The 15,096-nt window shown below is 43.5% G+C and overlaps 1 protein-coding gene across 1 annotated transcript in view; it reads left to right on the plus strand.

The window, feature by feature from the left end:
• The window catches only part of adcy5 (adenylate cyclase 5), a 401,945-nt gene that overhangs the window by 318,871 nt on the left and 67,978 nt on the right, over positions 1–15,096 (plus strand). Inside the window, exons 10-12 of the mRNA XM_043694258.1 lie at positions 10,208–10,355; positions 13,828–13,925; positions 14,325–14,412. Of these exons, the coding sequence (XP_043550193.1) occupies positions 10,208–10,355; positions 13,828–13,925; positions 14,325–14,412 (334 nt within the window). The remainder of the gene's footprint in view (positions 1–10,207; positions 10,356–13,827; positions 13,926–14,324; positions 14,413–15,096) is intronic.

The following is a 15,096-nucleotide window of genomic DNA, read 5'->3' on the forward strand; positions in this document are numbered from 1 at the left end:
TTCAGGCTCTCTGCCTTTATTCCTGATGAAGGGCTTTTGCCTGAAATGTCGATTTTACTGCTCCTCGGATGCTGCCTGAACTGCTGTGCTCTTCCAGCACCACTAATCCAGAATTGTGCTTATGACAAGCTTGCTCTGATGTATGTCCCTGTATCACTAATTACCAGCATCCTGTTGCTTGTCAGCATCAGGATTGCCAAGACCATAGCATTCACATCTAGGTTGAGAGGGCAGGCCGATAGCAAATTAACCAAATATGCAGAGCTCTATATGTATCAGTCTTGTGTTCTCAGCATCCTCCTTATAGCAACGAAGCACAGAGAACCCAAACAAGGAGAGAGGCTGAAGTGTTATCACCTCACTGCCTCAGATGAATATTAGATATGACTTAGCTAAAGAGGGTGCTGAATGTGGAGGTCCCTCAGAAAGAAGGGATTCCTAGTAGGTTGACCTATTTGGGTTAGCGGTGAATCTCCTGGCTGGGTCATGTGAACCAGATAGATGATGGCTAGTTAAGATGGTTAATCGTCCCTCAATTAACATCACTGAAAAATGGATTGTCTACTTATCAACCCACAGTTGTTGAAGGAACACTGCTTATTGCAAATTGGCTGCATTTTAACAGTGACTGCACTTCATAGAAGCCCTGCAGTGTGGAAGCAGGCCGTTTAGCCCATCAAGTCCACAGCAACCCTCTGACCAGCATCCCATCCAGATCCATTCCCCCTACGCTATCCCTGTAACCCTGCATTTCCCATGGCTAACCTTCTAGCCTACACATCCGTCGACACTATGGGCAATTTAGCATGACCAATCCACCCGACCTGCACATCTTTGGATTGTGGGAGGAAACCAGAGCATCCGGAGGAAACCCACACAGACATGGGGAGAATGTGCAAACTCCAAACAGATAGTTATTCGAGGGTGGAATCAAATTGAGGTCCCTGGCGCTGTGAGGCAGCAATGCTAACCACTGAGCCACCGTGCTGCCCAATTTCAAAAAAGTACTTGATTGGCATTTGAAGTTTTAGGATAACCTGAGGTTGTGAAAGGCATGACATAAATGTAAGCTTTTATTTTTAACATGCCTGATTTCTATTCACAGGGCATATGTCCTGGAATGTTACATAGAGAGAGTAAAATATTCTGCATTATTATGTAGGATTTATATTAAGCGTAGGTTTATGTGGTATAGGGTTCCATGTAAGTATAGGAGAGTGGTTATTGAAGTTGCCACTGCTGAGAAATAAAAGCAGACAATGCTGGAAATATTCAGCAGGTCAGGCAATATTTGTGCAGAGGGTGAAATTTTCTGGGGTCACCTGGACATTTTCAAACGGCAGGCAAGAGAAACTTAATTAGGCAAGTAGTTAAGATTGAATTATTTTAAAAATCACTGTGGGGTGTGAGCATTGCTACCTGGGCCACCATTTATTGCGCGTCCCTGTTTGCCTTTGAGAATGTAGTGGTCAGATTCCTTCTTGAATCACTGTAGACTTGTGCTGTAGATAGAACCACAATGCTATTCTGGAGAGAGTACCAGAAGTTTGGCCTACACAGAGGGAATGGTGATATATTTCTAAATCAGAATGGTGAGTGGCTTGGAGGGAAACTTCAGATAATGTATCTGCTGCGTTCCAGAGGGTAGTGGTTGTGGATTTGGAAGGTTCTGTTTAAGAATCTGTGGTGAATTTTTGTAGGTGGTATAGTGAGTGGCTTTATTCTGGATGGTGTCAAGCTTCTTGAGCTGAATTTCCTCATAGCAAACCTTAAGGTTTTGCTATTCTGTTCTTGGGATCCTACAGGTGGGCCAGCTTTCCCAGTCTTCATATTTGGGAACCTATTTTGCATTACTTAACATGTCATAAATACTCATTAAGTTCCCAGATCACTGGAATTATATCCATAGACAAATGTGGTAGGCAGAAGAAGATAGAGCATGTGTTCACAAAACCAACATATCCATGAGGCGTGTAACTGGTGGGTAGACTTCTTCCTCCAAGTTCTGATCAGTACAAATTTCTTCACAAGACTATAAGATATAGCAGCAGAATTAGGCCATCCAGCCCCTTGAGTTTCTCCACCTTTCAATCACGACTGATATGATTTTCAAACCCCATTTTCCTGCTTTCTCCCTGTAACCCTTAATCACCCTACTAATCAAAAAGCTGTCTGTCTGTGTCTTAAGTGCGCTCAATGACTTGGCTTCCACAGCCTGCAACAATGAGTTCCACAGATTAATCACCCTTTGGCTGAAGAAATTCTTCCTCATCTCAGTTCTAATGTGTTGTCCCTTCCCTTGAGGCTGTGCCCTCAAGTTCTAGTCTCTCTTGCAAGTGGAAATATCTTCTCCACTTCCACACTGTCCAGGCTTCTCAGTATTCTGTAAGTTCCAATGAGATTCCTCCCTCATCCTTCCAAACTCTTATCGAGTACAGACCCAGAATGCTCAATCACTCCTATATGACAAGCCCTTCATTCGTACTAACCTCCTCTGGACTCCCTCCAACACCAACACATCCTTCCTTAGACACAGTGCCACAATGTTCCAAATCCAGTCTCACCAAACTCTCATGCAGCCTTAGCAGTGCACCTCTGCTTTTGCATTCAAGCCCTCTTGAAATGATTGCATTTGCCTACGTAACTGCCAACTAAATCAGAGTGTTAACCTTAAGAGAATCCTAAACTAGGACTCTTAAGCTGTGCAGTTACACTTACAATGTCAACCAGCTCATGAGAAGTCTCAGTCACATGCAGTCTTGCTTGTATTTCTTAATGGCTTATGTAGTATGGGATGAAGCCTCACTGGGTCGACTAACCCCTGAGAGGTCACAGTAATATGCAGTCTTGTTTGTTGTAGTTAAATGCTTATGGTATAAGGGGTGGAGCCTCAAGGGGTCACCCAGTTCATGAGAAGTCTCAGTCATATGCAGGCTTGTTTGTAAATGTCAGAGGCTAGGGATACAGCGGTAAGTAATTGACATCCTGTCTCCCCAACGTCTGTCCATCAACTACAAGGCACAAGTCATGGAATACTCCCCACTTGCCTGGATGAGTGCAGCTCTAACAACACTCAGGAAATTGACATCTTCCAAGAAAAAGCTGTTCACTTGATTGGCACCACATCCACAAATGACCACACCATCCACCACAGATACCACTGTGTGATATCTATAAGATGCAATACAGAAATTCACCAAAGACCCTTCCTAACTTATGACCACTTCCATCTAGAAGGACAAGGGCAGAAAATACATTGCAAAGATATGAAATGCAAGTTCTCCTCCACCCCAATCACTATCCTGACTTGAAATATATCGCCATAAATGGGTCAAATTCCTGAAATCCCAACCTAAGGACATGGGTCTACCCACAGCACATGGACTGCAGCAGTTCAAAAAGATAGCTCTTCACTAAAGGCAATAGACATTGGCAATAAATACTGGCCCAGCCAGTGATTTCCACTCCTTATGAAAAACATTCTTAAAGGCTTAGATTGTAAGGGTGAAGCCTCACCTGATTAACTACCTGATAAGAGGTCTTAGCCATATTCATTTTGCCGTATCTGTTGCCTTTCTCAGTGGTATAGTGGAATGCCAAATTATTTGTTCACATGCATGTCCACTGAACTGTCCCAAGGTATGAGAGGGTCAAGCACATACTCTTTATTTGTCTCGTTATGCATTTCCTTTTGCCAACCATGACAATCTTGCTTCTGTGCCAGAAGGTTATATATTCAAATGGATTTGAATGGTCTAAATCTGCTCCTTTGTCTTATAGTCTTATAGTTCTTTTACTTGTACTGTGTAATTCTCAAATTCCCAAATTGAATAATAAAGAAACCTAAATACATAATCTAATATCCTGTCACCTTTCATTTCCATTCTGTAAGCACACCACATAATCTACTTTGTACTTTACACTGTCCTTATTCGCTCTGCAAGTTCAATATGAGCTGGCACACTCTCATCCCATAAACTTCAAAACCAAGTTAAATCCCACAGATAATTATTTTTACCGAATTATTCTCTGAACGAGGACTAACATGGCAGCTTTCTCTTGCTCTCAAGGATAAAAGTAAAGTCACCATTGTCCCAAAGGACTGCTGCCTCAGAGAGAGATAACTCATGGTTTAAGGGTCACAACACCTTAGGTGAGCAGTGAGGATAAGAATTATGGATCCTTCATAGCGACCTCAGTTGGTATAGGAATTAAACCCACACTATCGACATTGTTCACCAGCCATCCAGCCAACTAAGATAACCAATATCCTGCCCTCAAGAAAATGATGGTGAGTGACCTTCTTGAACTGCTGCAGTCCCTATGGTGAAGGTAGCAATTTGTTGGGAATCACGGGATTTGAATCAGCAGCGATGAAGGAACTCCAGTGTAGCTCCCAAGTTAGAATAGTGTGTGACTTTTTTTACATTCATGTGTGCAACATAGGTGTTGCTGACTGGCCAGTATTTATTGCCCATCCCAAATTGCCCTTCAGAAGGTGATGATGAGATGCTTTCTTGAACCATTGCAATCCATATGCTGTCGGCAGCTCTACAATGCTTTTAGGGAGGGAGTTCCAGGATTTTGACCCAGCAACAGTGAAAGAATGGCGATATGTCTCCACATCAGGATGGTGAGTGTTTTGGAGAGGCAATTGTAGGTGGTGGTGTTCCCATGTATCTGCTGCTCTTGTCCTGCTGTGTGGTGGAGGTTGTGGGTTCAGAGGTGCTGTCAAAACAAGTTCCTGCCAGGCAGCGATATGCTGAGAATTACCAGACCAAGACCTGGATGCAGATGAAAAATTTGACAATTAAACCCTTTGAAACTCTCCAACAAAAACGGAATGTATTGGAACTGCACAGCACATCCGTCAGAATCCTGTGGGATAGATATTTCAGCCCAAGATTCATCATCAGAACTGGGAAAGAAAGAACATACAAGACACAGAGGAATTAGGAACCATAATAACCTATTTGGCCCCTCAGGCCTGCTCAGTAATTCACTAACGTCATAGTTGATCTGATTGTGGCTCTCAACTCCACTTTCCTGCCTGCCCTGTAACCCTTGACCCTTGCTGATTGAAAATCTATTCTGACTTGGAATCTTCATGTCAGGAGTCTGTCGAGTGGAATTTTTTTGAACTGATAAAGATGGCAAGATTCAAGAACTCTGGATGACAAGAGTTATTGAAAGTTTAGCCAAAAAGAAAAAGAAGCATATTTTGGGTTTAAGAAACTGAAATCCGAGAAGGCCCTTAAGGAATATAAAGGATATTTCTTTGGGGGAGCATTTAGGGAACGGAGATCACAATTCTGTAAGTTTTAAGATAGTTATGGATAAGGATATGGATGATCCTCAGATTAAAGTGCTAAGTTGTGGGAAGACTGATTACAACTGTATTAGGGAGGAACTGGAAAATTAGATTGGGGGGTGACTGTTTAAGGATGAATATACTTCAGACATGTAGGAATCCTTTAAAGGCCACTTGATCAGAGGTTGGGAACCAATATGTTCCTGTCAGAATGAAAGATAAAGATAACAAGGTTTGGGAACCCAGGATGATGAATGATATTGAAAGATTAGTCAAAAAGGAAAAGGAAGCATATTCAAGGTTTAGGCCTTTGTGGAATATAAAGAAAGCAAGAAAGAACTTCAACAAGGAATTCGGAGAGCTTAAAGGGGCCACAAAATGTCCTTGGCAAAAAGACTAAAAAGAATCTCAAGACATTGTGCATGTAAGTTAAGAACAAGAGGGTAGCTAAGGAAAGGGTAATTCCACTCAAGGACAAAGGAGGAAATTTATGCATGGAACCAAGTGGATGAGGTCCTTAATGGGTACTTCACATCGGTATGGAAAAAGGCAGGAGATTGACATTAGATAACAGAGATAGTGCCGGCATGATGGGCTAATTGGTCGCCTTCTGCACCATAATGATTTTCTGATGCCATCCTTTATACTGAATTCTGCTGCCAGTAAATCCCAACATTTACTGCATGCTAACTTTCTGTGATTCATGTACCAAGGTATCCAAATCTGCCAAGTTCTGCAATCTCATGCAATTTAAAAACATACCACCCTTATTCTTATTGCCAGAGTAAACCAGTTCACATTTTCCCACGTTTACTCTATGTGGCAAAGTTTTGCTCACTCACTTAACATATCTAGAGCTCTTTACATCCGCTTGACAATTTACTTTCCTACCTATCTTGGTGACATTGGTGAAGTCTCTTCATTAGACTGACCAGAACTAAAGAGTGGAGGAGACAGTAATAAAGGAAGGTTATAAATGCTTTTTTACTTTTACTCATTCTTGGAATGAGGCTGACACTGAAAAGTCCACCATTTACTATCCATCACCAGCTGTCCTGAGAGGTCTTGGCCATGGAGACAGAGTGTTCAGTTGGTGTTTGACAAGATTCAGTGACTTTCTTGGCTAATTCACAGGACAGTTAAGAGTCAACTATGACAGTGTAGGATTGAAGCCCATATAGGCCAAGTAAGAATAGCAGACCGACTTTCCAAAACACTTATAGACACATTTAATAGAACACAGGATCTGTTTAGATGAAGAATATCCTGCTGTTCATTTGGTCTCCTTCAGCCTGAATACCTATTCTACATTCTCCCTGGTTAAGCTCCCAGCTATTTCCGAAATCCGTCCAGTTTCCTAACTCTCAGTTCACCTCTCCAGGAGTGCATTTCTGCTATTCAATATATAAAGATGTATAAATGTATTTGTTTCCACTGCTATTTAGCATAAGGACAGTCATCGGTAACTGCTGGCCAAACACGATCCCAACTTGGTAAGTGTTTTTTGATGAGTCAGGCCCCAAAGTTTGGCAGGGAAATGGGTTTCTGAAGGCAGGCAGCACTGTTGCCACAATGGGGTTGGCTATTACCGTGAGGTCAGCCCTCCTGCTGAATTGGAGTGCCACATCCCTTCAGAGGGCTTAGCAGGCTGTCTCACTGTGCGGCGAGGACCTTGATTGGCCACATAAATGGCACACTGTGTAGGAAGGTCATCCTCCACCTTCCCCAGTGCTCCACACCAGGGTTGTTGCAGTTCAGTGGTACTATCCCTGCCTCTGAGCTGGGAGAGTCTGCATTCAGGTCCACCTGCTTCAAAAGTGTATAAGAACGTTGCTAAACAGATTGATTAGGAAATGTCCATTTGCCCTCACAATTTTACACGCTCTCTCCTGACCTCTCAGCCTGTCCCTCAAGGACTGGTAGAAAATGGCCAATATTGTGCAAAGTGTTCTGCTTACCGAAACAGTATCAAACCAGACATGAGCAGCTATTAGGTCAGGTTTAATTGAATAAATTTTGTATTAAAGAGTGTCATAAGGGAGGAACAATAAGTTCAAGTATAGAAAGGGAATTCCTTGGGCCCAAGCAATTGAAGGCAAGGCAACTAATGTTGGAGCGATTTTTTTTTATTCATTCAGGAAATATGGGCATCGCTGGCTGGGCCTGCCCCTGGTTGCTCTTGAGATAGTCACTGCACCTCAAATTTTACTTGCCACTTTTCAAGCCAAACCTAGATATTTTCCAGGCCTTGCTATATGTGGGCTGGGTTGCTTGAGTATCTGAGCAGTCTTGAATGGTGCTGAACATTGTGCAGTCACCAGTGATCATCACCACTTCTAACCTTTGATAGAGGAAGACAGTCATTGATGAAGCAGGTGAAGATGGTTGGGCTGAGGACACTACCCTCAGGAACTCCTGTGGAGATGTCTTGGAACTGAGATGGCTGACGTCCATTTTCCAGTGTAGCAGGTGATGACTCCAACCAGTGGAGTGTTTTCCCCCTGATTCCCATTGACTTCAGTTTTGCTAGGGCTCATTGATGTCACACATGGTCTAATGAGGCATTGATGTCAAGGTCAATCACTTTCACCTCACCTCTGGAATTCAGCTCTGTGGCCATGTTTAAACCAAGGCTGAAGTGAGCTGAGTGACCCAGATGGAACCCAAGCTGGGAGTCACTGAACAGTGTTATTGCTGAGCTGGTACTGCTTGACAGCACTGTTGATGACACCTCCCATCACTTTACTTATTAGATTAGATTACCTACAGTGTGGAAACAGGCCCTTCAGCCCAACCAGTCCACACCAACCCTCCAAAGAGTAACCCATCCAAACCCATTTCCCTCTGACTAATGCACCTAACACTATGGGCAATTTAGCATGGCCAATTCACCTGACCTGCACATTTTTGGACTGTGGGAGGAAACCGGAGCACCCAGAGGAAATCCACGCAGACACGGGGAGAATGTGCAAACTCCACACAGATAGTCGCTCGAGGCTGGAATCGAACCAGGGACCCTGGTGCTGTGAGGCAGCAGTGCTAACCACTGAGCCACCATGCCGCCCCGGGTCTCGATCAAATGATTGAGGGTAGACTAATGGGGTGGTAATTAGCTGAGTTGGATTTTTCCTGCTCTTTCTGTACAGGACATACCTGGGCAATTTTCCACATTGTTGGGTAGATGCTAGTTTTGCAGCTGGAACAGCTTGGTTAAGGGTGCGGCAAGTTCTGGAGCACCCATCTTTAATGCTATTGCTGGAACATTGGCAGAGGCCATAGCCTTTGCAATATCCAGTGCCTTCAACCATTTCTTTTCTATCACATAGAATGAATCGAATTGGCTAAAGACTGGCACCTGTGATGCTGGGCATCTCTGGAAGAGGCCAAGATGAATCATCTATTCAGCGCTTCTGGCTGAATATTGTTGTGAATGCTGCAACATTCTGCCAGTGAGACAGAACATGCCCAGAGAGCATAATGCTGGTGTCTTTGAGGCGTTACCTGTAAGACACAGTTTCACGAGTATGATTGTGTCAGGGGCTATCGTTGACTTGTCTGTGAGTTAGGAGAAAGTGAGGACTGCAGATGCTGGGGATCAGAGCTGAAAAATGTGTTGCTGGAAAAGCGCAGCAGGTCAGGCAGCATCAAAGGAGCTGGAGAATCGACGTTTCGGGAATAAACCCTTCTTCAGGAATGACTGAAGAAGGGCTTATGCCCGAAACGTCGATTCTCCTGCTCCTTTGATGCTGCCTGACCTGCTGCGCTTTTCCAGCAACACATTTGTCTGTGAGTTAGCTCTCTGAACTTTGGCACTAGCCCCCAGACGTCAGTAAGAAGGACTTTGCAGAGTCAGTAGAGCTGTGTTTGCAATTGCCTTTTCCAATGCCTGGCTTGATGCCTGGTGAACCGCCCAGTTCAACTTTTTACATTTTGAGACTTCTTAATGTTTCAATTGACTGGCTTGCAAAGTTGTTTTGGAGGGCCGTTAAGAGGCAACCACGTTGCAATTTAATTCTGAAAAAAATGTCACATTAACTCTGTTTTCTTTCTCCACTGATGCTGCCAGACTTGCTGAATTTCTCCGACATTCTGTTTTTAATTCAAATTTTCGGCATCTGTAGTGCTTTGCTGTTATCCTGACCTCAAAGGTCAATTTAGAGATGAGGAAAGGCGAGGTGATGAAGAGATCTGATGTCAAGGATGAAAATGTTAAAATCAAGGTATCAGTTAACTAGGAGTCACTACAGATCAACAAACAATAGTCAGGGGTATTAGTGGAGCAGGACTTGCAGCAAGTTCAGAGTTTTGAGAAGTGAGTTTTGAGAAGATTTGTAGCTCAGGTTGAGGCTCAGGTGGTTCTGGTGAACAAACCTACATCCAGGATATTATATTTGCAGAGAGTAGAATATAGAGGACCAAACAGGATTGCTTTGAAATCTAGAGGTAACTGAGGCATGGATGAGGATTTCAGCAGCTGATAAGCTTACACAGGGATGGAGTCAGGTGATTTTAGAGAGGTTTAGGAACAGGGAGTCTCAGTGACAGCACAACTAGGATGTTAGAAGCTTGTTTTGTGTGATGCCAAAGTTACAAACAGACTGTTTTAATCTTTTCAGATTCAGGGATGAGAGAAGTCGAGAATAATGCCTTATACTTAGCATGTTGGTTATTACCCTTTTAGGAATGGTGCACTCAACAGAAGAACAACTGTTAACAGATCAAGGTCAATAAATAGTTCATCAACATTGGTGTGCCAGCGCAGGGGAATCAGGCAGCATATAGAGCAAAAGAGGTTTAAGGAAAGGGATCGATCTTTAAAATATTTTACTGATGAAAGAGCTAACTTACACTTGAAATGAATTGTTTGCTAATTGCTTTTTGACTTCCTTCCTTCAGCAGAAACACTCAAGAGAACATGAACCCTGAGGATGAAGTGGATGAATTCCTTGGGCGAGCCATCGATGCAAGAAGCATTGATCGCCTACGTTCTGAGCACGTGCGGAAATTCCTACTGACGTTCAGAAAACCTGAGCTAGAGAAGAAGGTAAATCCTGGCAGGAATAAATGGTCCTGTAGGACTGCTTCGCCATTTCAATAAGGGGTGATCAACCACAACTCCACCTTCATGTCCTCTCTCTTGATGCCCTTGGTGCATGTAAAGTTTCTCAGTCTCCTTCTTGAATATACTCAGCAACTGAGCACCAGCACCTTTGCGGATAGAGACTTCGAAAAATCCACCACTGTTAGAGTGACAAAATTTTTCTTCATTGCAGTCGTACATGGATCTGACCCCTATTTCTAGAGTTACTGGCCTGGGGATGTCAGCATCTAATCTATCAAACCCACTACAAAGTCTTTATAACTCACTGAGAGTTATAACTCAGTCTTTAAAATTTTAGAGAGGACAGACCCACTCTGCTCAAACTATGGTCAAACAACAATAAAATCATTCCAGAAACAAGCTAATTCGATCATCTGACACAGTCCAAGATGATGTAGATGTAATATGAACTACACATGTGGCACAAATTTTCATAGCACTAACCTCCGCAAACTTTAATGGAGATGGTGGTGGTGCAGTGAACGTCACTGGACCAGTAATCCAGAACCCAAGGTTAATGTTCTGGGGACATGGGTTTCAGTCCTACCATGGCCAATGGCAAAGTTTGAATTCAAGAAAATAATTCTGGAATAACAGTGGGCCCTAAGTGTAACCATGTAACTACTGGCAATTGTCATTTACCTGGTTCATTAATGTCCTTTTGGGAAGGAAACACGTGACTCCAGACCAACAGCAATGTGGTTTATTCTTAACTGCCCTCTCTGCAATAAATGCCGGCATATATAATGGTGACCACATAGCAATTTTGTTAAAAATTTCCACAGGTGACTACAGAGCGATTCCCAAAAGGCTTTGCGATGTAACTGTCGATTGTACCAGCACACATTTGTGGTCACTTACCTTTGACTGAGAAACAGAAAATGCTGGAAACATTCAGTGGGCCAGGCAGCATCTGTGGATAGAGAAACAGATGGTTGACTTTTTGTAAAAACTAAGAAACATTAACTCATTTCTCCTCTTTCCATGGGCTGGCTAATCATTGCCAGCGTTGTATAACCAACCAATTCAGCAATGTTATGAAACAGCTCTGGAGCAGGTAGGACTCGAAGCTAGGCCTCTTGGTTAATAATAGGACCACCCTGCTGCATAATAAGACTCCTCCAGTTCCAGTATTTTAGATATTATCTAATCCATCTGCTGAGACATGTTGTAGATCAGGAAGGACAAATCCATGCCGACCAGACAAATATCTGGTCAGCATGGACGAGTTGGACCGAAGGGTCTGTTTCTGTGCTATACATCTCTATCACTATGACTGTATCTCCTCCCTGGCAGCACCAACTCTCTCCCCACCCCTCTTCGGTTCTTCCAGATTTGCCACCACAACCAAACTGTCCCTTGAATGTTTCATCTGGAATTGGTCTCCTGAGTATCCAATAAGGCAGACAGCTGCCATTCAGACACTGGTTAGAGACCCTTGACCCTGTAAATTTTGGCAGGGGCACAGAGTGAGCTTTCTCTTGGTACCAAAACTGGCTTCTCATCTAATAACAACAACAATCAATGTTTACGTAACACCTTAATACATACCAGGATGCTTCACATTGCCAAATGAAATATGACATTGAGCCACATAAGGAGATATTAGGTCAGGTGATCAGTCAAAGGGGTAGGTTTCTAGGAGCGTCATAATGGAGGAAGGCCAAAACAGCTTGATGGAGAGTGTAGGGAGGGAATTCCAACCCTTGGGCTGAGGAATCTGAAGGCATAACCACCACTGGTACAGCAATGAAATTCAGAATACAATGATTGAAGATCTCACAGAAGACTGTGGGTACTAGAGATTGGCAGTGGAGAGACCATGGAGGAATTTGAAAACAATGATGAGAATTTTGGAATGAAGTTATTGCTTGACCAGATGTCAAAGGTCGTCAATGGGCACAGGGCAGGTAGGGGACTAGGTATGAGTTTGGACAGTAGCAAAGACTAAGATCATTTGGGATGATGGACTTCAGCTCTGAGGAGAAATTAGAACATTTTGGAAAAATTTCTGCACTCCCTGGAACAGTGAATATTAAATGGTCACTTGCTCGTGTTTTTCAAGATAATTTGTTTTTGTTCTTTTATGCAGTGTGGGCATTACTGGATTGGCCAATAATTATTACCCATCACCAGTTGCTTTTGAGAAAGTGATGATGAGTTGCATTCTTGAACTGCTGAAGTCCATTTGTTGTAAGTACGCCCATAATGCTATTATTGGAGAGAGTTTCAGGATTCTGACCTGGTGACACTGAAGAAATGGTAATATAATTCCAAGTCAGGATGGTGCAGTACTTGTAAGTGGTTGTGTTCCATGTATCTGCTGTCCTTGTTCTTTAATAGGTTTTACTGGAGGAAAAGCAAACTATTCTAACAGGGCAGCACAGTGGCTCAGTGGTTAACACTGGTCTCACAGCACCAGGGTCCCAGGTTCGATTCCAGCCTCGGGCAACTGACTGTGTGGAGTTTGTACATTCTCCCCGTGTCTGCGTGGGTTTCCTCCGGGTGCTCCGGTTTCCTCCCGCAGTCCAAAGACGTGCAGGTCAGGTGAATTGGACATGCTAAATTGCCCATAGTGTTAGGTGCATTAATCAGAGGGGAATGGGTCTGGGTGGTTACTCTTCGGAGGGTCAGTATGGACTTGTTGGGCTGAAGGGCCTGTTTCCTCACTGTAGGGAATCTAAACTGGTGAGTAGGTTTATAAATTTAAAATCATTAATGAAGGATCTCGAGTGGAGATGAGGAGAACTATTTTCACCCAGTGAGTTGTGATCTGGAAAGTTCTCAAATTTGAAAGCTAGTTGAAGCAGATCAATACTGAAAATGTGTTGCTGGAAAAGCGCAGCAGGTCAGGCAGCATCCAAGGAGCAGGGTTCCTGAAGAAGGGCTCATGCCCGAAACACGATTCTCCTGCTCCTTGGATGCTGCCTGACCTGCTGCGCTTTTCCAGCAACACATTTTCAGCTCTGATCTCCAGCATCTGCAGACCTCACTTTCTCGAAGCAGATCAATAAACAGTTTTAAAAGGGAGCTAAGCATGGCTATGTCTTGTGGTTCATTTTAGCTACAAGTAATCACAACCAAAATGCTGGAACTTCATTGAGAGTATAGTTACATATCGCTATCTGACCAGGACATGACTACAGTGCAGCGGCGAAGTGTGGTCTCCAGGACGTACATTCTCACGATAGTTGGATCCTATTTTTTTATGAATAATATAACAATGTAACCAACAGATATTGGAAAATGTGGAATTTCCAGGGCTATGAACAAAAACCATGGGGTGAGGGATATCTTAGCTTGACTACTCTTTCCAAGAGTCAGCTCAGTCGCAGTTGACCAAGGGGCCTTCTGCTGCTCTGTAGTTTTCTATGAGTGTATATCCAACTGATTATCATTGTCTTCTTTATTGCAGTACTCAAAGGAGGTGGATGACCGATTTGGAGCCTATGTAGCCTGTTCCTGTCTTGTCTTCGTCTTCATCTGCTGTATTCAGATAACCATAGTGCCCCAGTAAGTCTGCTTCATTGCCTTTACTTGAAGGAAATTTCTCATTTAGTCTCAATGAATGAAATGTGTTGAACTTACTTGAATTGGAGATGCCGGTGTTGGACTGGGGTGTACAAAGTTCAAAATCACACAACACCAGTTAAAGTCCAACAGGTTTAATTGGAAGCACACTAGCTTTCGGAGTGTCACTCCTTCATCACCTGATGAAGAACCGTCGCTCCGAAAGCTAGTGTGCTTCCAATTAAACCTGTTTGACTTTAACCTAGTGTTGTGTGATTTTTAACTTTATAATGGCACAGCCTGTGATGTCTGCATCGTGTGAATGATTTTGGAACCTAATGTATAAATATATACATATATATCTTTCTTTTCTTCCCCCACTCCCTCACCCTCTGCTCGCAGCTCTATGTTAATGCTCGGTTTTTACCTGTCCTGCCTTTTGGTCCTGGCCAGTGTACTGTTCGTTTCCACCATCTACTGCTGTGTCAAGGTGAGCAACTAAGAATGCCTGAAATTCCCCACCTTGCACTATCTCTTGCCTCTACAGCTCCTGTCCACTAGAGGTAAGTGTTTGACATGAACATGAGAACAGGAGCAAACCATTCAACCTTATCTGAGGGAGGATGTTCTGACGATAGAAGCAGCACACCAAAGTTTACCAAACTGATTCCTGGGGATGGCAGGACTGACTTGAGAGAGAGCCTTTCTTTTATGCACTCATGAGTTGAGGGCATCACTGACTGGGCCAGCATTTATAGCCCATCCCTAATTACCCAGAGGGCAACCACATGGCTGTGGGTTTGAAGTCACATGTAGGTCAGACCGGGTAAGGCTGGTGGTTTCTTTGCCTAAAGGAAACTAGAGGAGTTTTTAAAACAAGAGACTTTTAATTCTAGATATATATTGAATTCAAATTGCACCATCTGCCGTGATGGGATTCCAACCTGGGCTCCCAGACCATTACCTGGGTCTCTGGGTTGATAGTTTAGATCAGAGTGGAGCTGGAAAAGCACAGCAGGTCAGGCAGCATCCGAGAAGCAGGAAAATCGACGTTTCGGGCAAAAACCCTTCACCAGGAATAGAGGCAGGAAGCCTCCAGATTGGAGAGATAAATGGGAGGGCGTTGGGGGGAAGCTGGGGAGAAGGTAGCAAAGAATACAATAGGTCAATGGAG

This window comes from Chiloscyllium plagiosum, chromosome 7 (genome assembly GCF_004010195.1).
Source record: "Chiloscyllium plagiosum isolate BGI_BamShark_2017 chromosome 7, ASM401019v2, whole genome shotgun sequence".
Lineage (NCBI taxonomy): Eukaryota > Metazoa > Chordata > Chondrichthyes > Orectolobiformes > Hemiscylliidae > Chiloscyllium > Chiloscyllium plagiosum.